Below are 23,430 nucleotides of genomic sequence, written 5' to 3'. Positions count from 1 at the left end.
AATCGGTTATAGTTTCTGCAACTTGGAAGTTTCAGGTCCTCTGGCTTCTAGGGTTTATTAGTAACCGAAGTAATTTTCTTGTATGAGGTTTGTTGCTGGGTAACCCATCGGTGTATTTGTGTAAACCATATGTATAGTTTGAAATTATGTATGTATGACATTCAGTCCGCTGAAAAATATCTATGGATCTGGGCGTGTTGGGCTGGCGAGTTCAACTATTGTAAGAAAGATATTGGTGTGGGCTGGACGAAGAACCACACTATAACATATCAGATGGTGATCAAGTCCATAATGCAAGCACACAACACAAGTGTGTGTATACATATATGGAATGATTGTTGATTTGTTGATATGGTTGAGTCATTCTCATTCATATGGAAAGAAGACATCATCACATGTGTTAGGCAAAAGTTGCATCGAAGATGAATGCAGAAGCCATTGGCTTTAAGCCTCCCATTTTTCATTGGTCTGCCTACATCACATGATTCATAGTTTCATACCACAAAACAAATATAAAAAAAAGAGAGAGGTTCAGGAGGAGGTGAAGAGATAAGAAGGTGATAGAAATTGAATTTGATGCTCAACCACACACACAACAAAAATAGAAGGAAAAAAAATCCCTAAAAAAGAAAATAATGCGTGTGTCTTAATTAAAATTTACCCTTTTATTTCAGTTTCTAACTTTCCATAGTATTTATGTTGTCCCATTTTCATACTTTCTTTCATGCATAGATATATGGCTGGGCTGGCACACAAGAAGAGACAACTATAGGACGGTGCCACTCCCCTCGTGAAAGGAGCGTTCGAGCAAATTTCCTTCATAAGATAGAAAAGAAACAAATCTTCTTTCTCTGAACCCGTCCTATCGCTCGCGACCTTTGAGTCTTTGACGCTCACTCCTTTATGCGTTGTCAGATTTACCTCCGAAATATCTTGGTATATACTATATAGAAATTAGAAAGTGACGGGCATTTATTTGCACGAACACAAACAAAGCCCCTTTTTTTATGATTCAGTTGTTTCTTCTCCACTTGCATAGCCTTTTATGATATTGATAAAGCCCAGTAGCCCACCATTGTTTTGAAAAAATTTGTGCACGACACACATAACTCTCGAATTCAGTAAAGGTGAAGTTCCGATTTATGACTCAAATGGGTTTTGCTTTAGTTTTATGATTTTATCGAAATTCGAAACAACTAAATTTTGGTGATTGAAATCCTTCTAGCTTTCTGGGTATTGTAGGTGCCATCTGGGTCTGATTCAATCTTTATTGAAATGGCTAATTTGGGATTGTTTTCTGGGACTAAGTCCGTCAAATCGGTTAATGTGAGCTTTAGATTGCCATATTACACTCAGTGGGGGCAAAGCCTGATCGTATGTGGCTCTGAACCGGTTCTCGGATCATGGAATGTGAAGAAGGGTTTGTTGTTGAGTCCTGTTCATGTAGGTGAAGAGCTTGTCTGGTGCGGCAGGATTGCTCTACCAAACGGCTTCAGTTGTGAGTACACCTATTATGTGGTGGACGATGGAAAAAATCTTCTGAGATGGGAGATGGGAAAGAAACACAAACTGTTACTGCCCGAGAGTGTTCAAGGAGGAGAGCTTGTGGAGCTTCATGATCTTTGGCAGGTGATGCAATTTGTGCCTTTTGAGTTTCTTTTTTTTGAAGGACTCTTTTTGTTTTCCACTGTTTGGAAGACGCAGCATTCCCCAGCGTTTCCTGGGCATTTTGTTTGAGTATTAATTCTGGATTTCTGAATTGGAATCTCTAATATGTCAGACAACGTTGTCTATCATATATTTTTTTTTTCTCCTTTTTGTTGAATGTATACAAGTAGGAATAAAGTTGGAATCTAGTAACATTTTGACCCAAAAGTTGTCGTACCTCAGTTTTTCCCCTCCCTCTCTGCGTTCCCTACTGGCACTAGTAGATCCGAAATACTGAGTGGTTCCCATCCTTTCGTTCAGTTATATAAAAGTGAGCCATTTTCTGCTTCTCAATGGTCATTAGCTCCAAATTGAAGCCACTTTATTCTTAGTTTGAGATTTGTGAGAAGCTTTCTTTTCTGCTGTTTATTGACTTACTAGAGAGGGGAACGAATCTGACTTTTGTTAACTAGTGTGGAGAACTGTATCAAACTGGATATTGGCAAAGCAAAATTCATCTATTTTTTATTTGTTCAATAGGAAAATATAAAAAGATGCCTGCAAGTTTCAATCATTGACGTTAAGCATTTTATTTCATTGCATTCACAATTGTTTCTTGCTGGCATACTAAAGTTTACTGAAACTCATTGTTAGAGATATTTCTTTTACTGTAGAATACAGGATAATTGGTCATTCAGCTAACGGGGATGAAAAATTATTTTAAGTGGTCTTTTTTCTTCATCTTGTTTATGTTATTGTACTTTCTCTTGAATGAGCATTTGTTTTTGATAGGATATGTGTTCTTTATGAAGAAGAGATTACAAGCTATAGAACAAAGATTACTGTCCAGAAGAGCTAGATACAGACTTCTCTTGCTTGATCATTTTCTATTTTTTTTCTTCCCTTCCTTCTTTTCGTAGTGCCAGGAGCATAAGATAAAAGTGTTATCTCCAGCATGAGTCAATTGACAGTATTTCCAAAACACTACCCGTTTTACGTCGAGCAATTCATGGAGTAACTCCCGATGTAGAAGTAAAAGCAAGACCCTACATGTGCATATACACTCACTTAGATGCTCACATTTCAAACGTCAGCGGGTGACAACCTCTCTGTCACATCTAATGCCACACCAATGGTGAATAGTCTCAGGCTTCTACTCCCTTAAAATTGTTGGAGGAAGATTCTAAAAGAAAACTTGCCAAGTAGGATATTCCATGGTGAACTAGAATATAATTTTTTCCAAATGAGTGTTGAAGATGACTAATTTCTCACTCGACTATTGTACATAGATTTCGTTATGAATTATACATTTGATGAACTTTACAATTTTTCCTAGTGTGGTTAAGCCTTAGCCTATTGATCCCTACATTGGTTGGGAATTGGAATTTGATCCCTGTGTTTCTACTATGATTTGACCTTTGGCATGAGTTTGGTTCGGCTGGAACAACGCCCATGAATAGCAGTGCACTAAAGTTCACATACCCTTGACTAGAGTGATTTTTTTTCGATACGAATTACTTACCTTGATAAATTTATTGTTGTGATTGGCTTTATTATAGAAACATTTTTGTTTTGTGGAGACATAACAACTTCAATTGCCATTAAATATAGACTGGTGCCGATGATCTCCCTTTCAGAAGTGCCTTCAAAAATGTTGTCTTTCAAGCTAGTTGGAGTTTGAAGGTAGAGAGACCTCTAGGAGTTCTTCAGAATAAGTTGGACCAGGAAGGTAATAATGTTTCTTTAAATATCTGGTTGGCCCTTGTGTTTTAATATTCTGTTTGAATTCTGTCATGGGCTAATCCATGTTCTGATTTGTCTTACTGCATAACAGATTCAGCACTTGTTCATTTCAAAATTTGCTGTCCAAATATTGAAGAAGAGACGTCAGTAAGTTACGCCTTCCCCTTTTAAGTTGTCCATATAAATTTGCTTATGGATTTGATCTCAAAGATTATTTCATGATCTTACTGTATTGCTCATTGACCTTAATCTGGAAATTTGAGTCATGCAGGTTTATGTGATTGGTAGCACTGCAAAGTTAGGGCAGTGGAAGGTTCAAGATGGACTTAGACTTAGCTATGCTGGGGATTCAATTTGGCAAGCAGATTGTTTGATACCAAAGGGTGATTTTCCCATGAAATATCCTTTGGGAGTCTTCGTCTCCATTAATTTGGTGTGCTGAATTATTTAAGTACCTTGGACTCTCTACCTCTTCTCTTTTCTTAACTCTTGTTTTACATATAAGTACTGTAAGTACAGCAAGGCTGGGAACTTTGCTTTGGAAACGGGTTCCAATCGGGATTTGTCTATTGACTTCTCGAATGGACAACCAAATTACATATTCCTTTCCGACGGCATGCTGCGAGTAAGCCACTCATTGAAAGTTAATTAGGAGGGGTTTCTTGGCAATTCTCCTGATTACTTGGCTATCTTTTGTCAGGAAATGCCTTGGCGAGGTGCTGGTGTTGCCATTCCCATGTTTTCCTTAAGGTCAGAAACTGACCTAGGAGTTGGGGAATTTCTTGATCTAAAACTACTTGTTGATTGGTCTGTGGAGTCTGGGTTCCATTTAGTTCAGCTTCTACCAATAAATGATACATCTGTGAATGGAATGTGGTGGGATTCCTATCCCTACAGGTATGTGAAAACTTAAGTTTCATTACCTGTGATGCTCTATATTAAGGATTACGTGTTAACTGATTTTTTTTGAGCCACCGAGAACATGGAAATGAAGTGTGTATGACTTGCCTAAAAGCAGATACTGGAATGTCTTTCTGTTGAATGTTTTGTTTGTTTGAATATTTTTGACTTTGATCTGTAATTTATTATGTGATTAAGGAGTGCAATTTGCCGTCATATCTTTATGAATTTTACTTCTTCTTCTTTATTCAATGATTGAAGACTCTAAGGTTCTTGGAAAACCAAAAAGAAGAGGTTCAGCTATGGCTAATTTTGCCAAATATTGTATAACACTATAACTTCAGTAGTTTGGTTATCTTTGCTTTGATAAGAACTAGACCGGTTTATGATTAAAGTTTCATTTTTTTTTTTGGTTTGGTTCTGAATTAAATGAGCCTGTTCAAGTGTTCATGACTGCCAAACATAACACAGGTCTACCTCTCATATTTTTTATTACTTACCAGCAAACATGTGGCCTAGTGTTAGAGTTGTAATGGTTCAACTTAGAGGTCACATGTTCAATTCCTTAAACTGCCTCTCCACATATCATGTGGTGGTAAAGTCTTTGTACATCCTACTTGTCCCTGACCCACTCATTGCGAGAGCCTTGTGCATGAGAGTTGTTTACCTACCTTTATTGTTGATCAGTGGCTACATCTGTATGAAGAAACTTTGTCTTGCAATTTGTTATTTTTTTTCTTAATGATTTATAGTCAATTCAAAATTGAAATTTGTGATCCCATTTAACCTTTTATCTTCTTCCTCTTGTAACATGCAGCTCACTTTCTGTATTTGCATTGCATCCATTATACCTCCGCGTACAGGCACTTTCAGAAAATTTTCCCGAGGATATCAAGGTTGAACTTATTTTGTTTAGATATCACAGCAGTGATTTACACTGTTGAGTTCATTCTTTGCCCTCATGCATTTGTTCTCTTTGTCTTTTATTTTCCTTGCAGATAGAGATTCATGAGGCTAAAGAGCGACTGGATGGAAAGGTATCTCTCCCATGGTTATCTAAATTTCTTAACTGATAAAAGTGTATGCATCAATCCATTCCTTGTAGACGCTATAGTCACTTTACTTTTTATCTTGCAGGATGTTGATTACGAGGCTACTTTGGCTACTAAACTTTCAATTGCCAAGAAAGTTTTTGCCTTTGAAAAGGATCTAATACTGAACTCTAGTTCCTTTCAGAAATATTTTTCTGAGAATGAGGTCTTAGATCACTACTCTCTACTGCTACTAATTATGATGTTGTGGCAAAAAATCCTTGGTCTTCACCATTTGTTTGATTGTTAATTTCTTATTTGTTAAACTTGAAATGTGTTCAATTTTCTTAATTGCTTGCTTCCAAAAGTCGATTAACATGTGTATACATTGGTGAAGGAATGGCTAAAACCGTATGCGGCATTTTGTTTTCTGAGGGACTTCTTTGAGACATCAGATCATAGCCAATGGGGTCGCTTTTCTAACTATTCAAAAGTAAAGGTACTCTAGTTTTTTTTATTGCATTGGGGCTGAATGTTGAAAATCTATTTGGTCCTTATGTTCTTAGAAGCCCATAACTATATTTTTTTGTTCTGTTCTATGAACAACATCCTTCCTGTCAAAATGTCTGACAACAGTGTTAAACTCTGTTACAGCTTGAGAAACTTGTCTCAAAAGACAGCCTGCACTACGACATTATATGCTTCCATTATTATATTCAGTTCCATTTACATTTACAAGTAAGTAGATTTGCTTTTTATTATATTTGTGCTACGACAACTTGCATAAAAAGTGTTGTCCTGATAAGATTGTATTCTCACAGTTATCAGAAGCTGCAGAATATGCTAGGAAGAAAGGAGTGATATTGAAAGGAGATCTACCGATTGGTGTTGATAGAAATAGTGTGGATACCTGGGTCTATCCAAATTTGTTTCGAATGAATACTTCTACTGGAGCACCCCCAGATTATTTTGATAAAAATGGTCAGAATTGGGGCTTTCCAACTTATAACTGGGAGGAAATGTCAAAGGACAACTATGCTTGGTGGCGTGGTCGTCTAACACAGGTTTCGTCCCCCAACTCCAGATTTAAAAATCCTGTCTCTAACATGCTTCTGTTTCAAAGTGGTGTTTGTTGACCTGGATGTTGTTTAGTTGCTAAAGATTTTTTCTTTCCTTTTTTTACAATCACAGATGGCAAAATACTTTACGGCTTACAGGATTGATCATATATTGGGTTTCTTTAGAATCTGGGAGCTTCCTGATCATGCTATGACTGGTTTAATTGGGAAATTCCGACCATCTATACCTCTTAGTCAGGTATAGTAATAGCATCCTAGTGCAATAATTGGTCCTCCCATAGAATGAGGCTGCACCAGGTCAATGTAGTATTTAATGGATCAATTTGTCTTCCTTGTTATGTTAGCAAACATACATACATACAAAATAACGCTTACATTGTAGGAAGAACTTGAACGTGAGGGAATATGGGACTTTAATCGCTTGAGCTGCCCCTACATCCGGAAGGAGTTTTTACAGGTTACTGAACTTGTTTGTTGGCTGTGATTTACTTTCTCTGTCAAATGATGTCCATTCATATCATTCGACTTTTCAAAATAAAATGTCATTCGCTGTTCATACTTGTTTCAGGAAAAATTTGGTGCTTCGTGGACTTTGATTGCGTCAAATTTTCTTAATGAATATCAGAAGGATCGGTATGAGGTAATGATACTCATAATTCAATCAGTGATAGATCTTTAATTACCCTTCTGGCCATCTGATTATAGTGACTTAGTGAGCTACTGTTGATTTAGATTGATTCGTGTATTTTTTTTTATTCCGGAGCTCCAAGCCTAAAAGTCTTCAGTGTTTAAGAGTTTCTCTCTGAAAAAGAATGTAGAGTGGTGTTACATTGTCCTTTTCTATCTGCTGGCACTTTCAATTTTTGATTTTAGATCTGTAGTAGTAAAGCCAAGGCTGGATCAAGTGCCCTGTTATTTTACTGAGACTGCCTGGCAATAATTTTCTGGTATCGCTTGTGTATCATTTACACGCTATTATGCCCAAAGGATGGAGGCAATGCACCCTCTCAATAGTATATAATACCCAAGCGGGTGCATAATATAGTTACTTCAGACTCGGCGTGATCAATTCCATAAGCCATATTGTAGGACTCTCACAGACAATGATTAAGCCGGTATGAGATCAAGCAATACTCTGCAAAAGCATGTTGGTGTTTCAAATGCGAGATTCACTGAAAAACTGTAGTTAAAATGGTTGGGGGAGGAGGACATCTCCGCTACCCCACCGTGGGTTTCCTTTTTTATCCCTCTCTTCTTGGGGGCCATGGGCTGAATTCCTGTATTGTTCTGTTGGAATATTATGACTGAAAGATTCTACTACTAGTAGTTCTTTCAAGGAAGCATTTCTATAAGTGACAAATTCCAATAAAAAAATGCCATGCTTTATTGGGTAGACATCATCACCGGATTACACACCATTCAAATCAGGGAATAGCGTGCAACTCATTAAGAGAAAGGCTCAACCTAAAACTAAGCCCCTTATACTTTTTTGTTTTGATGAATACCCCTTGTACTTATTACATAGATTTTGAGGTGCACAACAAGGGAATTTTTTAATCTCAGTTACTTCTGTTTCTTTTCAATAGACCAAAACATTTAGGCAATCCACAAACCTCCTTTTGCTTGAGTTTAGATTTATATCTCTTCTCCAGGTTATACTTCTAGTAATTGGTTGCTTCTTTGTCACAGTATCTTAGTAGCTTTGAGTTCAGTGTAAGAAGTTAAATTTGTTTTATGGACGACCATCTAATATTGTACTAGGAACTACGATTACTATTTTGCTTTTCTTTCTTTTCCTTCACGGCTGCTTTTAGTTTAGATGAATTGTTTCTTTGATATCGGTTCTTAGCGCTTATCCTTCCTCAATCGATTTCCGTACGCTTCTGTCTTGTTTACTGCAATCTGAATCTCAGTATTTGTTCATTAAATATTAGTTTGAGAAGCCTGACTTCAAATTCTTCTTATTTTCTGTCATAACTTAAGTTCAAGGAAGACTGCAACACAGAGAGAAAAATTGCTTCCAAGCTGAATTCATTTGCAGAAAGATCTTTGTTGTTTGAGAAGGAAGAAAAGATACGGAGTGATCTTTTTGATCTTCTAAAGGTAGCATATTATGTCAAGATATGTAAATGTAGGTTCAAAACTGTTACTTTTCTCATAATCATACTGTCTGGAGTATGAGCCAATGACTCCTCAAGCGGCTTGACTGCAGTTGTTTAAAAGTATTGTCATTACTGGCAGTAGTCCAGGTTTTAATCTTTTTAATTGATCTTACAGAATATAGTACTCATCAGAAATTCGGAGGATGCAAGGAAATTCTACCCTCGTTTCAATCTTGAAGATACTTCAAGTTTTAAGGATTTGGATGATCACAGGTACTTAATTATCTCAATTGCAGAGGAATCTGCTTATATCTTTTATCATGATCGTTTAGAAACAGATAAAATCTATACATTGTGATAAGTAACCCTGCATATTGCGTTTATCAGCCATGATTCATAATTTTAGAGTTGTTGGGGACCTTGGGGTAACATATACCGATATACATCATACTATCATAGAAGATTCACCTTCCCATCAGCTTAACCTTCTTGGATAAATGTTGTCTTATAATTGGAGTTGTTGGACAGCGCCAAGCCTATTGTAGGAATCTTGACACCTTCCAACTAAAAATTAACTTTCTTATGTTGGGCCTTCCATATTAAGACAAATAATTGCAGATTCACCTTCGTATTGCTTAAGCTTCTGGGGTAAATGGTGTTTTACAGGAGTAATTTATGATTTGTTTCACTTTTCCTTTTGTTGTTGACTGTTCTCAGCTTACTGACTCTATAACATCTCACTGTCTGTAACACTACACAGCAAAAATGTTCTGAAAAGATTATATTATGACTACTATTTCCAACGGCAAGAAGATCTGTGGCGGAAAAATGCTTTAGAAACACTACCAGTTCTCCTGAATTCATCTGACATGTTAGCATGTGGGGAAGATCTGGGCCTTATCCCTGCTTGTGTTCATCCTGTATGTTCTTAACATTTAAACCCGAACCCAGAACCCATGCTGCACCTTACCTCTCTGCTTAAATTTCTCAATTTGAACATAATTTTGTGTCTTATTATTGGACAATTTGGGTGCAGGTTATGCAAGAATTAGGATTAATAGGTTTGCGCATTCAGCGTATGCCCAGTGAACCTGGTCTGGAGTTTGGTATTCCATCCCAATACAGCTATATGACGGTAAGCTGTAGGGTCATAGAGTTCTGTCTGTAAGTGGCCATAGACTTGGGTGCTTTAGATCTTAACGGCGAACAAATTGGGTTCAGGGTGTGTACTTCTGTTCCTTGAAATGTTACAACTACAGTTAAAAAGGTCATAACCACTAGTACCAGTGAAAAACAAAATCAAGGTTGTTTTCATGAAATTCTGGGAATTTGTTGATTTGTTTTCCAAACAAAGAAATTTACCTCCATCACAGTATTTCACACATCTGAACTTTCCCCTTTTCTGTGTATAAGGTGGATTATCATTGAGGAAGTTATTTTTCCATCAATGAGATTATATAACTTTGCCTATATATTGATGAATATTTATACCAAGTGCATGCACCTTTTGTTTATTGCATCCAGAAAATGGCCATGTGACATCAAATGAAGTTTGAACTTTCATTCACTATATCTTTAACCTGGGACTAAATGCGAAGGCAGTACTTCTTTTTTTCCGGCTTTTTTCATATTTGTGCTAATTACTTTTTTAATTCACCATTACTTTTCTCACGTCTTCCAAATCATGAATATGGGTTTCATATATTGCAATTTGGTCATGAGCATTGTTTATTGTCGAATGTCGTTTTTCAGATAGATGAAAACAAAATGTTAAATGACTTTTCATGGACCCTCCTCTTAATTTGTTATTAGTTTTCAGATAACTTAAATGTGTTTCAGGTGTGTGCACCATCATGCCACGACTGTTCCACGCTGCGCGCTTGGTGGGAGGAAGATGAAGAAAGAAGACGTCGATTTTTTAAAGCTGTGGTTGGATCTGATGCATTGCCACCTGGTCAATGTGTTCCAGAGATCGCGTACTATATCATAAGGCAGCATTTTGAGGCTCCCTCAATGTGGGCAATTTTCCCTCTTCAGGTATTGCATTAAAACTTTGGAGAGCCAAATTCATCTTGAATGTGAGGACACTTGAAAAGGAAAGTAAATAGCGTTACGTTCAGATAAACATTTTCCATGCATAATAGTCTTGTCACTTGATGTAAGTGCTCATACATTTTGGATTTTAATCAATGATCAGGATATGCTGGCACTGAAAGAAGAGTACACAACACGCCCTGCTGCGGAGGAGACAATCAATGACCCCACAAATCCAAAGCACTATTGGAGATACCGTATGCATCAAAGCTCTGTCAATATATCCAAGTTACTAGATCCTTTAGGAATTTATGTTATACACATTGAAGTTGGCTTGTTTAAAACTAACAGGGGGTCGTAAAACTCTAATTTTTTTAACTTTAGGTGTACATGTGACTTTGGAGTCTTTGATGAAGGATAAAGAGCTCAAAACGACCATTAAAGATCTCGTCTGTGGGAGTGGGAGATCATATCCTCCTTTGGCAGAAGCTGTTAAGCAAGCAAATGAAGCAACATCAGCCATAACTCTAGAGAAGCAGAAGGTTGCCAGTGGCCTGGACAAGATCTCAATTGCACCACAGCTAAATGGAGCTCAACGAAAGGAGACTCTTGCTGTCTAGTGTTGTCTCAACGATATATTCCCTTGCTCCTCTCAGGGCATAGGAGTGATCATATGCCAACCTCGAAAAGCGAGATACTTAAATAACTTATTTCCTCCTCCCCCAGGCACTGGATGAAACCGTCTCGATCATCGAAGTTACATAGGACAGTATATCGTTCCGTTACTTCATAATCCTGTTCTTTTTGCAGTAATTTTAATAAAACCAAATAAATGGTGTTAAGAGTGCAGCATGATACTGCCTTTTGTATTCATGGCTCAAAATCATTCTGTCCAGTACACATACATATGGTATCCGATTGATAGATGTGTCGTAGAACTCTGATGAGTATCCGACATCGAAAAAATAGGGTTATCAACTCTAGTTTATAAGGATCCAAGACACTCTCACCTAGTAAGTCGGTTTTCTGGGTTGTAGTTCTACCTTTGGCATTATGGCCCGTGTGGGTATTCATCATTGGTGCTTTCATTGAGAGAGTTGCGTTTACGGAGAGGGGTCGTCCGGGAAAGGGATGCCGCCAGGCGAGCGTAGCCGCCGTGGACGTCGGTTGTCCAAGGGGCTGGTTTGATGAGTATCCCACATTGAAAAAATAGGGCTATCAACTCTAGTTTATAAGGGATCCAAGGCACCCTCACCTGGGAAAGGGATGCCGCCAGGCGAGCGTAGCCGCCGTGGACGTCGGTTGTCGAAGGGGCTGGTTTGATGAGTATCCCACATCGAAAAAATAGGGCTACCAACTCTAGTTTATAAGGCACCCTCACCTGGGAAGTCGGTTTTCTGGATTGTAGTTCTACCTTGGGTCTTATGGGCTGGTGTGGGTATTCATCAAACTCTTCTAGCTTCAATTTAGTAGTGAGAATGCATAGAAGAAAATATTTATAATTGCAATGCAAATCCATAAGGGCATTTTGGTCAACCAACATATTGAAGAATTCTACGCCGGAGAGACCGGATCTCAGCAGGTGAAAACTGCTGATAAAAATGAGCAGAAGTACAGCTGTGAACATCAAACCGAAATCCAGCCTCTAATGGGCCTCATTAACCTGAAATCCGGCCCAAAATTGGCAAACTGGATAAAAACCAGTATGCTAAAATGGCTATCCTGTCCCAGAAACTAAAACACCGCCAATCAGTTACGGCCACGTAACAATAGATCCCCAACTCCTACTCACGAAACCTAATCATGGGGTGTTTGGGATAATTATAGCGGAGGTGAAAAAGCCGTTACCGGGAGAATCGGGAGGATGGAGCAACTGAATTTTAAAAAAGGGAGGGTAAGGGTTAAGGTTGCGTTAAGGGGGGCTTTGTTAAGAAACAGTGAAGGAAACAATTTTCCAGTGACGGTTTGTTTTCTCTCGCGGCTGCCGTTGCTGTTTCGGTCTCCCCTGAATGCCTTAATCAGTGTTCAGGGCACTTCTTCTTCTCGGGTTTGTAAATTCTTCTCTCATATCATATGTGCTGTGTTTGATTCTGGAGAAAGTGGAAGTCAAAAAAGGAGAACTCTTTTTGAATTCAAATTTCCTTCAATTTTCTCCTAGATTCTTTCGAGAATCACGCGTTTATAATATATGTTTGCTTGTGTATGTAATTGTGAAACACCCATTGGGGTTTAGGGAGGCATACATGTTGTTGGATTCTTGTGCCCTAGATTTGATTTTGCATAATTGCCATAGCATTTCACAACGACTAGTTTTGACAAAATCTATGTTGACTGATGACTTCCTGATTTTAAATTCTTACGAGTACATTAAAAATCCTGATCTTGGCCTATAAATTTTCTCTTGATTTCCAGGAAATTGTTGCGATTTATGAGTGGAAGAGCGAGGGATTGATAGGTTAGTTTATATTTTTTTGGTTTCATTTTGTGCTTTTGTCTTCCTTCTAAGGATGCGAGGACAAATGATTTCATGTGTCCTACTGTACGCAGGTGATGGTGGATTAAAATGGGTACAAGTGACATTCCTTTTACATTGCAAGCGAAAATGAAAGAAAATGAGCCCGGCACTTAACTTTTGCTACCTGATTGCCACTATTGGGTGAGAAGATCTATCACTTATTCCTTTTCTTCTTCTTTTTGCATATATTTGTATTTGTAATGCATTTTGTTTTGAGTTGTTAGCGGCATTCATTATTTGAAACAATGTCTTTGAGTTTGTGGAACAATTTTATGAGATTTGTCAAAATTTTAACACACATGTATTAAGACTTTATGCATATCAGTCATTTTTGGTTATGTCGGTTGCTGACCTAGACTCTGTCTAAACATGTAGATTCCTGGGAACTAATCTCCCTTGGAAGGCAAATCCTCAGGGGATCCTCTGAGAGAATTGGCCCTGGCATGCACTGCTGTCATTTGCAACTGTATCAGATTCTATAAAATGGCAGTGACGATTGATCAACATCACGGATTCAAGCCTTTTAGATTGTCTCAGAGATGCAGACTCCAATCCTTCACTCTACTCGATAACAAACTTCGCGAACTTAGCCAAACCAATCTTGCACACTCGCTAAAAGAAGCATTTAAAGTTGCAAATGTCCACCGAAGCTTCTCCATGCCATGCCTTTCCCTAGCCACTAGGGTGGAGGAAGAGTTTGACCCCACTCCAAGAATTGAGATTATTTCTGGCTGTGGAATCCCCAGAGTGCGTGCTCTTGTGGTTGAAGTTGCCATAGCTTTGGCCTCAGGTATGGACCCGTTGCCAGTGTCCAGTGGACTAGGTGGTGCCTACTTCTTGCGTGGGAGGAATGGCGATAATATTGCTCTGGCAAAGCCTATTGATGAAGAACCCTTAGCCTTCAATAACCCAAAAGGCTTTGGGGGTCTGATGCTAGGCCAACCTGGCTTAAAACGCTCAGTGCGCGTAGGAGAAACAGGCATCCGAGAACTGGCTGCTTATCTGCTTGACCATGATGGGTTTGCAGGTGTTCCTACAACAGCTCTGGTGAAGATCTCTCATGTTGCATTCCACGTTCGAGGTGAATCAGTTATTCCAGCTGCACCCTATAAGATCGCCTCGCTTCAATGCTTCATGGATCATGATTTTGATGCAGGGGAATTGGGTCCTTCAGGCTTCTCAGTGGCTTCAGTTCATCGGATTGGGATTTTTGATGTAAGACTCCTGAATCTTGATCGTCATGCTGGAAACATGCTTGTCAAAAAACATGACCAGCATGAGAATTATTCTGTTGGGGCTGCTGAGCTTGTTCCTATAGATCATGGACTCTGCCTGCCTGAGTGGCTAGATGATCCTTATTTTGAATGGCAGCACTGGCCACAAGCCTCGGTTCCATTTTCAGAATCCGAATTGGAGTACATATCAAACCTTGATGGTTTCAAAGACGCTGAGCTTTTAAGAAAGGAGCTTCCTTCTTTAAGGGAATCATCCATTCGGGTACTTGTCCTTTGCACCATTTTCTTGAAGCGAGCTGCTGCTGCTGGGCTCTGCCTTTCTGATATAGGTGAAATGATGACTAGGGAGTTTTGTGGTGGAGAAGAAAACATAAGTGTGCTAGAGAATCTGTGCGCAGAAGCTAAAGCAAAACTGGGTAATGCATCCATTGATGAGACAAATGATCATGATGAAAGGATAGAAGAAAGCGAAGAAGATTTTGAAATATTTCAATTTGACAATGATTTTGAAGAGACTTCTAAACTTCAGAACCCTAAAGTGATGGCTAAACAGCCCAAAATTCCACGGTTCTCATCTGTTAAATCAATGCCTGGTATGCATGATGCCACCTTGTCTCCACTATATGAGGAGGTTGACAATGACCGTGACATTGACGATAATGTTGATTTGGATACTAAGAGCGTCAAAGGAAATGGTAACGGTGACAATGACAAAATTGAGGCACTGACTAGGAGCATGAGTTTTGCAGTGCAGAATTGTAACAATAGTGAAACTGGGTTCGTCACTTTTGGAGACATGAGTGAAAGTGAATGGGAAATCTTCTCTGAGAATTTTGGGAAACTTTTGCCAGAGGTTTTCGAGGGCACAAAGTTCATGGGTTTGAAGCAAAGGTTGGGAACTTCTTGCAAGTTCTGAGAAATATTCGAGGAAAAAAAGATGGGAACGGGAATGTTGCTTGCTTGTATCTAAGACTGGAGAAACTGTACATTACTGCCCAAATTGTTTTAGTACATAGGCTTGTAGATATATATGTGTAGACGGTCATTAGAGCATGATGGAAAAGCGATTAGGCAAAATGTGCCATCCTTTCCTTTTCACTTGTTTTCTTTCCTTTTACATGTTCATTGTACACTATCTGGTTGTCATGAACATGATGAATTTGTACAGATTATTCCGAGATAATTACATTGCTGCTGTTCTTGAATCGAAATGCTAAATTCATTGTGAATTTACATTTGAAGTTGACCATTAAACACAACAAACAAATGTTCTGTAATATCATGGCTTAACTTCCTCTCTCTGGTAGATTCCCAGTGCTTCCCCTGTCCGGCATGTTTACTACGACTACCAGAAAGCTGGAAATAATCCTCACCAGGAAGTAGAAGAGATAATGCACTCTCTTACTGGTAGAAATCTCGCGAAAGTCTTTTTTTTTTGCAATCACAACCATGGCTGAAACCTTCAACTGAAAAGACAAATGTAATAGCTAGCATAATAGCAACCCCATACCAAATTCTCTGACTATTGTAGCTGCGGCAATTATTTTTTTTTTCAATAACAACACATAAGTAATCAAAGTCTATGACACTTCACTTTCTTCTTATGTTTTCAATCTATAGATCAGACTATAACAACAGGCCTATCGACGATTTTGTCCATCATGAGAACTGATACTGCCAGAAACACCAGTCTGCGCGTCTAGCGCTTGATATGCGTATGGCTTTGCAGTCATTGCGTGTGGAGTAGTGTAGGGGCAAAGTTCTACAATCGCTGAAAGGTCAACTTATCTTTCTGTGGGGTCCGTTCACAACCTTGAGTCCTGCAAGTTTCACAACAAAGCAAACCGTGAAAGCTCCTCAACCGGTTTGGGGGGTGCCGGTCGTGGAGGCTCCGACGATCAAGTTAGAATCCGTCAGAGATGGAAGACCAGCTATGTTCTTAAGTGTTTGGTCTGAGTATGTTCTCTTAGGGTTTTTTCCTGTATTGTGGCTGAAAAGCTCGATCCCCTCTCACATGAAAAGAAAGGGGTATTTATAAGGAAACAAATATCATCCTCGGGAATTGTGTGTACCTTCCGGTTATTTTATTGGACCAACTTGTATGAAAGAGAGGTACATGAAAGGTCTATCATATCGGCAGTGTCAGGGTTGACAGATACCAAAAAGTGGAATAAAGTAATAGTATGAAATGATCACAACAGGTGTTGATAGAAGAGAGGGTAGAATTGTGGGCGATATTCCATAAAGAGAAATATGTACAAAAGAATGTCTTACCTGGAGATGTAAGTCTGTCATACCTATAGATATTTGCTGTAGACTAGACTGATAGGAACTGCTTTACAAGAAAGGTAGCCCATGCAATGGCGCTCATACGAGCTAGCGCCATCGCAATGCCTTGGCGCCTACACACGGTCGCCAATACATCCAGACGTCTTGAAACCTGGTACCATATTGCTAAGGAAAAGTTATCGTATAAATGATAAAGTGTAAAGCTATAAAGCTCCTGCAAATACATGTCAGAGAGAGTGACAGCTTTAATGTAAGACTACTGTTACGTTTACTTAGTAATGATGTAAAGATTGTATATGGGGCTCAAGATGGGCTTTCGGATTTGGGCCTAATTGTGGTAGTCTAAGTGGAAAGGCCCAAATAGTTCTACTAATTTTGTCATTACGTGATGATGTGGGGCCACACCATTTTTGGCACCTACAAGTAGTTGGGATTAAGTGATAGCCAAACATGTTGTTGGAATAATTGTTCACTTGTTGATCAACAACAAACTTCCTGGCATCAGTGACTTCAATGATCAGTAACAGTATTATTGATATTCCAGCAGCACTGACTAGGAGATGAATTGGCTTCATTGTGCTATCTGATCGTAGCTGCTGCTGCTGCTTCTTGTTTTCCATTGCATTCATTAAGCTATTTGAAGAGATATCCAGCCGCCAGGGATTATCTAGGCATCATTTTTTTTTGGGTTAATTAAGCAGTGGTCAAGGTCAATTAGTTTGATTTCTTGATTTGTTCAAGTCTGGCTTGGATAAATTAGTTCAAGTTATCTTTGAATATCTATCTGAAAGCAACAATAGTAAAATTATATCTATCATTTTATGAACGTTTGACAATTCTAGAGGGAGGGGAGGGGACTCAGTTTGAGTTCCTCCTTTTGTTAAGGAGTTAGGACCTTGATCCGGCCCATATATGTTTAGCCCATTTTCACTCATCCTAAATTCGATAAAATCGAGCCCAAGCCCAAACTCTGAAAACCTCATACAATCGTCAATGGATAAGCTCTTTCTTCCTTGAACAAAACCAATCAAGTGAGCTGAGTTGAAGGTCCGTATGAATTTATTGTTTTGGGTTGTCACCGAAGTATGTAGACTTAGAAAACATGTTACTTGTGTGAGAGGGGTAAGATTTTGCTTATATACCACTCAGTTGAATTATGTCAATCTAATGTGAGACTACAACTCTACAAGTTTTGACACTCTCACATACTTGTGAGCTTGATTCTCATTCTAACAAATGAACACGAATAGAGGTCATGTCCAAATAAATCGAATTCTTGCTCTGATCTATTTTAGAAAATCCATCCCAAGCCTACATAGATTCATTCTCTTGTGCTGTTTCCGAATTACGTAGGCCAAAAAAACACGTCACTTATGGCGACCACTCCCCAATCCCATTTTCTTCTTTACATAATCAGCGTTAGAATTTAACATGAACAAGAGAGTAAGATTGTTTCAACGGCAGTGATTAATAACAGAATTATTTTTACCAAACACAAAAAAAAAAAAAGACAGTACTACACAAGAAATACAAATTGGGACCAACACAGCCCACAGAAATCCAGGACGTTTGCATGCTTTTAGGTTATATCATTCTCTTTGGGCCTTGATTCAGCCCATTTCGGGAAACCCAGGCCCAAGCCCAAGCTCTGAAAACTTCATCCAACGGTTCATATGGGCAAGGTCTAATTCTTAGGAAATTATGGGGTGAAACATACTCGCAACTAAAGTGAAATTTAGAAAGATAAAATGAACAACAAATATTTTATGTGGTTAAGCTATTATAGACTACGTCCACAGACAAGCGTAAGAAGATTTTACTAGGAGAAATTATATGAAAATTACAATCTTTTTAGAGTACAATGATAACACTCTCTCTAAAATATAGGAGAATACAAATTGGAGAAACCTCATTCTTTTTTTCTAAATTGTGATACATAGAACAATATGTGATCTCCATTTATAGATATTCCAAGGTGGTGTAATCAATTTGTAAAACACTTCTTGCTTTATCTCATCCAATTGTGTAGCCATATGATATCCACGTGATATCAACGTTGTAACTGTCAAATTCCAATGTCATAATCAATTTGTCAACCAATTGCTACAAAAGTCACTAGCTTACTTGTCTTTTCTTTCACATGTGTTGCATACTTTGTTTGACTACCATCATCCTCAATGAAGAACTTTCTTTGACATTTCATGCCACATTTGTATTCCGACTTAGAGATGCTGACATTGAGTTTACAACTCACATGTCTTTCTACCTTGAATAAAGCCAACGGTCATCTCTACTGAAACTCATGGAAAATGCACTACTTTCTTCTTCTTTTTTCAATGTATAGACTTAACAAAATAGCAAAGAGAACCACAAATAATTCAAATAACACTCATGTGTGTGGTATCTCATAGAGTTAGACATTGAGTTTTCGCTTAATTAACCAATTAAGCAGCTGTAGCTGCCAAGGCGAAGTCTTGATTTCTTAATTTCTCAGTCTTCCACGGCTAATTAAATTCAAGGTAGCTTTCAAGATCGATCTGAAAGCGACAATATGAAGTCTTCCTTTTGTTAGGGACTCAACAACGTTGAATGGACATGGACCAGGTCTTTTTTCCTTAAATCTAAGCTTGAAAAATATATTAGTTGTTCTAAGATTTCTGTGCAACGTCAAGTATCTTTTTTTGTCATTTGTTACATTACATATCCAATACTTGCTCTCTCATTTAACGGATTCACAGCTAGAAGAACAAGAACAAAAAACCCGTAACAGCAATCATACTGCATAACATCCAAAAAAAATTCATCATTATTCATATGTATTATTTTTAGGGTATAAGAGGTTGATGACACTTGATTGTGGCACAAAAAAAAAAATCATCATTATTCATATATATGTATCAGACTGCATAACATCCTTTGAAGTGTGCATCTATAGTACAGTCAACTTATGCAGCTAGGGTTGATGACACTTGGTTGTGACACAAAAGGTATAGACACTTCAATCGTAAAGGGTCGAAGTTGGCAAAGGAAAAGAAAGTGTGTAAGGAATTTGACTGATGTGGATGAGTGTAAAACTGTGTGTGAAGCATGCGTCAGTTAGGTAGGTTGTACAGGAAGTCATTTCTCGCAACTTCTACATGGACAGCAAGTGAGAAACTTGAGCTGGTTCGCACTGATGGTTGTCGGCCTATGAGTGTTGAGTCCCTAAGCAAAAACATGTGTTTTATACTCTTCATTGATGAACTTATAAGAATGTATTGGGTGTGCTTTTTGAGAAATTCAAGGCAATGGTGGAGGTTTAGAGTGGGAAGAAGATTAAACCATACTGTTTGATAATTGCACTTGTAAATTAAATTTCAATTATTAATTGTCATTATATAAACTTTCGACTTTTGATTTTTAGTGTTACTTATTGCTCTCGGATCCTGGCTTAGCTTTATCCACCCTAACATAAATTTCTGGCTGCATACAACTGTAACCCACCCTAAAATAATATTTTGTGTCCGCCCCTGCATGCGGCTATAGCTTTTCTTCTCTTAATTATTTTAATAACTACACATTTTGTCATATATATATATATATATATATATATATTTACTTATTTGTCAAACTCAAGGAAAATAATTCAGTCAAGCTTGAAGCTCAAAAGCCCTTTCTCTTGCAGCCTCAATTCTGTGAATTTTCTACTCAAACATGAACACGAAGCCAATTGTATTATTCTATGTATCCTGAGTAAATTCATAAGTAACACCACCACCACCACGAACAACAACAACAACAATACTCACTCAACGTGAATATTTGAGTAACATGATCGACAAAGTATTGCAGTATTACATAGAAAGTTATATTATTCAGAAAACAATAACAAAATAGCAAACAGATGCCCCAGGATATATGCATTGCAATCAACGCTGACTAACGACGATGTTGTCCATCAGGACGACTAGGACTGGGATGAACGAAACCGCGTCCAGCTCGACGTTTGTCGATATTGCCTTCTGTAATTGTAAGATTGGCACCAGATTTTAGTGGTTCATATGTGTGCGACTTTGCCAAGTTAATATCATGTGCAGTAGTAGTAGCAGTTGGGATTATCTGATATTGATTGCCAAATATGTTGTTGGAACGATTGTTCACTTCTTCATCAACAACAAACTTCCTGGCATCCGAGACTTCGACGACGACGACGATCAATAGCAGTAGAATGACTAGGAGATTAATTGGCTTCATTCTGCTGCAAAAACAAAAAAAACCCAATAATTAGATTATCTATGCCTATCGAACTCCAAATGTTTGATACAAAGACGTTAATCGTACCTGCTCTGCTTGTTCTAGTTTCGAAAAACAATGTACCGAGTCAGTCAAGATGAAGAAGATTGATAGACAGGGAATATATATATAGGCATCAAGTTTTCGCTTAGTTAATCAATTAAGCAGCTGTCAATTAGGCAGCTGTCAAGGCCAAGTCTGATTTCTTAATTTCTCAAAGTCTTCCATGAATAATTAAATTCAAGGTATCTTTTGAATATCGATCTGAACGCAACGTGAAAAAGGCCAGTGACCCAAGAAGAGCGAAAGCTGTGGACGGTAGCAAGTGAAACACACGCCGGAAAGTATGTGCGTGTTAGATCCTTCTGGGGGTTTTAGGGTTTAGGGGGAAAGAAGAAAGAGATAAGAATCGGGGATATAATGGTAGGTTAAGTGGGGTGCAATAGATTAGGTTTTTTAAAAATTAATGGGATGTACTTAGTTAAACAATAGTGCAAATAATCCTCATTATAAGCCTTATTTTTGTTAGGACTTGACAACTCCCTCAAGAGGATGCGAACCTGCTTGCCAAAAATACAGTGATCTCGCAAATTCTAATTAACAACACAACATAATAATATTTCCAAACAAAATGTATGTAAGAATGGCATAGGGGAACTCCAATTTTTGGCTCAAATTCTCCATCAAAACCATGTTAAATCATTAATTAAAATATGGGATTGAGTATTTTGGTATTCATAATGTTGTAATATACTAGATTTTGAAAAAAAAAATCGACATACGAAATTCTAAGCTATAAACCCTAGAAATTAAAAATTAAACCATAAACCTAAACCCTAAGCACTAATTCCTAAACTCTAATATATCATTTTCAAAAAAAAATTCATGATTTAACATGAGTTTTGGGAAGGAATTGGAGACAATAATTGGAGCCCCTCCCATCCTTGTAAGAATGACCTTGTGCCAACCCCAAATCCACAACTATTTGTCCTGTCTAGGGGAAATACAACTTTTGGTAATTGAAATATATGATCAGGTTCAACTCAATCACCTATTTTTAAAATGTTTCAATTTAGGCATCCAAATTTTTAAATTGTTTCAAATAAGTCATACGGCCAATTTTTACCTAATTCGGGCAACTAAATTACCTACATGACATAAAAAAAAGATCTTACTTGACATTAAAAATTAAAACAAACACAAAATGTATCAATAAAACACCTTTGCTCTCCCAACTTCTCATCTTCTCTCCGATAAAACCCACGAACCTTAACAAAGTTTTGGTATCGCAACTTAGCAATTGACCTCACTTGATGCTTGAAATCCTTGAGTCTCTCCAACCCGTGCTCTCCAATGTGGCATGAACAGGTGGCGGAACTATGATAAGAAGTTTGGTTGTGGGGCTATGTCCGGAGGCTAGATAGCAATTTGGGTTTTTTGAATATTATTTTTTATGTTTATTTTCATAATATCCAAGTCATCAATTTGTCAGCCCACATCAATAAAAATCAGTTGAATTTGACTTTCGTCTTCCATATCACAAGTTTGACTGATTGAAATAGCTAAAGACTGTTCGTGTGACCTGTTTGAAATAATTTAGAAATTTGGATACTCAAATTGAAACATTTGAAAAATGAATAACTGAATTGAACCTGATAAGATATTTCAATGACCAAAAGTTGTATTTCCCCTTCTGTCTACCATATTCACATTGTTCAACTGCAACATCAAATTAATAACTTTTTACATGTGTATATGCACAACAAAGCCAAATATATTTTCAATCACAATAATCTAATACAGCAAAAAAATTAAATAAAAATAAGGCAACACCAAGATGTACCTGACTACAAGAGAATTAGAATTAGAATTTTTTGCTTAATTAATCAACTAAGAAACGGTGAAGGCAAGCTTGATTCTCTTAATTTATCAAGTCTGTTTTGGATAATTAAATTAAAATATTTTTGTATATTTAGCTGAAAGCAACAATACGAAAATTATAAATAACATTTTTTTCCCAAAGGATTCGAATGCATATTTTGAGGGAGGGGACGCAAGTACACAATTTGAACTACTCGTGTTTTTTAGAACCTTCATACGGCCCATTTCCACACATCCTTACTTCAATAAGCCCATGTCCAATCTTAAGCCCACGCCCAAGCTCCAATGTTTCAATGTCAAGTGATATGAGTAAGACGTCGTCTTTTTTCCTTAGTTCCTTACATATAAAAGTAATCTAGTCCCAAAGTTTGTCTTGAAAATATGTACAAATGAAGCTTGAATTTTTATTTTACATAAATAAAGCTTGAAAGTTGAAAACGCAAATTAGTACAAAATTGCACAAAAATTTGAAGAAAAAATACAGAATTAAACGAGTGATGGAATTTGAAGGGAGTGACGAAAACACCAATGTTCTGCATACATGCATGTTATACTATTTGTTATACTGAATTATTTGATGAAATTGTATCTTAATTGCTTTTAGATTTATTTTGGAAGATTTTTTTACAGGTGACATAAAGTATAATTAAATTTAATTTTTTATTTTATTGTAACCGTACCAACTGCTATTTCGGTTGGTAT

At 37.6% G+C, this 23,430-nt stretch overlaps 2 protein-coding genes and 1 long non-coding RNA gene across 7 annotated transcripts; 2 read left to right on the top strand and 1 right to left on the bottom strand.

The window, feature by feature from the left end:
* The first annotated feature begins 787 nt into the window (after window positions 1–787).
* LOC119995125 (4-alpha-glucanotransferase DPE2) lies at window positions 788–11,474 on the top strand. Of its 2 annotated transcripts, none has more exons than XM_038841515.1 (23): window positions 788–1,127; window positions 1,226–1,629; window positions 3,259–3,376; window positions 3,482–3,537; window positions 3,662–3,789; window positions 3,889–4,015; window positions 4,091–4,287; window positions 5,108–5,186; window positions 5,289–5,327; window positions 5,428–5,547; window positions 5,719–5,820; window positions 5,976–6,059; window positions 6,143–6,385; window positions 6,513–6,638; window positions 6,783–6,857; window positions 6,969–7,040; window positions 8,384–8,503; window positions 8,678–8,775; window positions 9,263–9,422; window positions 9,539–9,637; window positions 10,342–10,539; window positions 10,700–10,793; window positions 10,921–11,474. In XM_038841515.1, the coding sequence occupies exons 2-23, from the start codon at window positions 1,276–1,278 to the stop codon at window positions 11,154–11,156; spliced, it is 2,925 nt and encodes a 974-aa protein (XP_038697443.1). In that variant the 5' UTR covers window positions 788–1,127; window positions 1,226–1,275; the 3' UTR covers window positions 11,157–11,474. The 2 variants fall into 2 exon arrangements, with proteins under 2 accessions (XP_038697443.1, XP_038697442.1); XM_038841514.1 differs by having other exon boundaries at window positions 789–1,127; window positions 1,243–1,629.
* A 788-nt stretch (window positions 11,475–12,262) lies between these two features.
* On the top strand, window positions 12,263–15,497 carry LOC119984329 (phosphatidylinositol 4-kinase gamma 8-like). Of its 3 annotated transcripts, XM_038828230.1 has the most exons (5): window positions 12,263–12,583; window positions 12,949–12,991; window positions 13,084–13,192; window positions 13,427–14,132; window positions 14,208–15,497. In XM_038828230.1, exons 4-5 carry the CDS (start codon window positions 13,535–13,537, stop codon window positions 15,200–15,202), a joined length of 1,593 nt encoding a protein of 530 aa, XP_038684158.1. In that variant the 5' UTR covers window positions 12,263–12,583; window positions 12,949–12,991; window positions 13,084–13,192; window positions 13,427–13,534; the 3' UTR covers window positions 15,203–15,497. The 3 variants fall into 3 exon arrangements, with proteins under 3 accessions (XP_038684158.1, XP_038684139.1, XP_038684149.1); XM_038828211.1 differs by having other exon boundaries at window positions 13,427–15,497; XM_038828221.1 differs by having other exon boundaries at window positions 12,263–12,991; window positions 13,427–15,497.
* A 4,787-nt stretch (window positions 15,498–20,284) lies between these two features.
* On the bottom strand, window positions 20,285–20,968 carry LOC119995720. Of its 2 annotated transcripts, none has more exons than XR_005467684.1 (2): window positions 20,896–20,968; window positions 20,285–20,812 (listed from the first exon to the last, which is right to left on the bottom strand). It is a non-coding gene; the product is annotated as an uncharacterized LOC119995720 (long non-coding RNA). The 2 variants fall into 2 exon arrangements; XR_005467685.1 differs by having other exon boundaries at window positions 20,285–20,809.
* Window positions 20,969–23,430: the final 2,462 nt, after the last annotated feature.

The sequence above is a fragment of the Tripterygium wilfordii genome, chromosome 3 (genome assembly GCF_013401445.1).
Source record: "Tripterygium wilfordii isolate XIE 37 chromosome 3, ASM1340144v1, whole genome shotgun sequence".
Classification (NCBI taxonomy): Eukaryota; Viridiplantae; Streptophyta; class Magnoliopsida; order Celastrales; family Celastraceae; genus Tripterygium; species Tripterygium wilfordii.
Note: the sequence above shows the minus strand (reverse complement) of the source record. Positions and strands in the feature narration are given on the sequence as shown.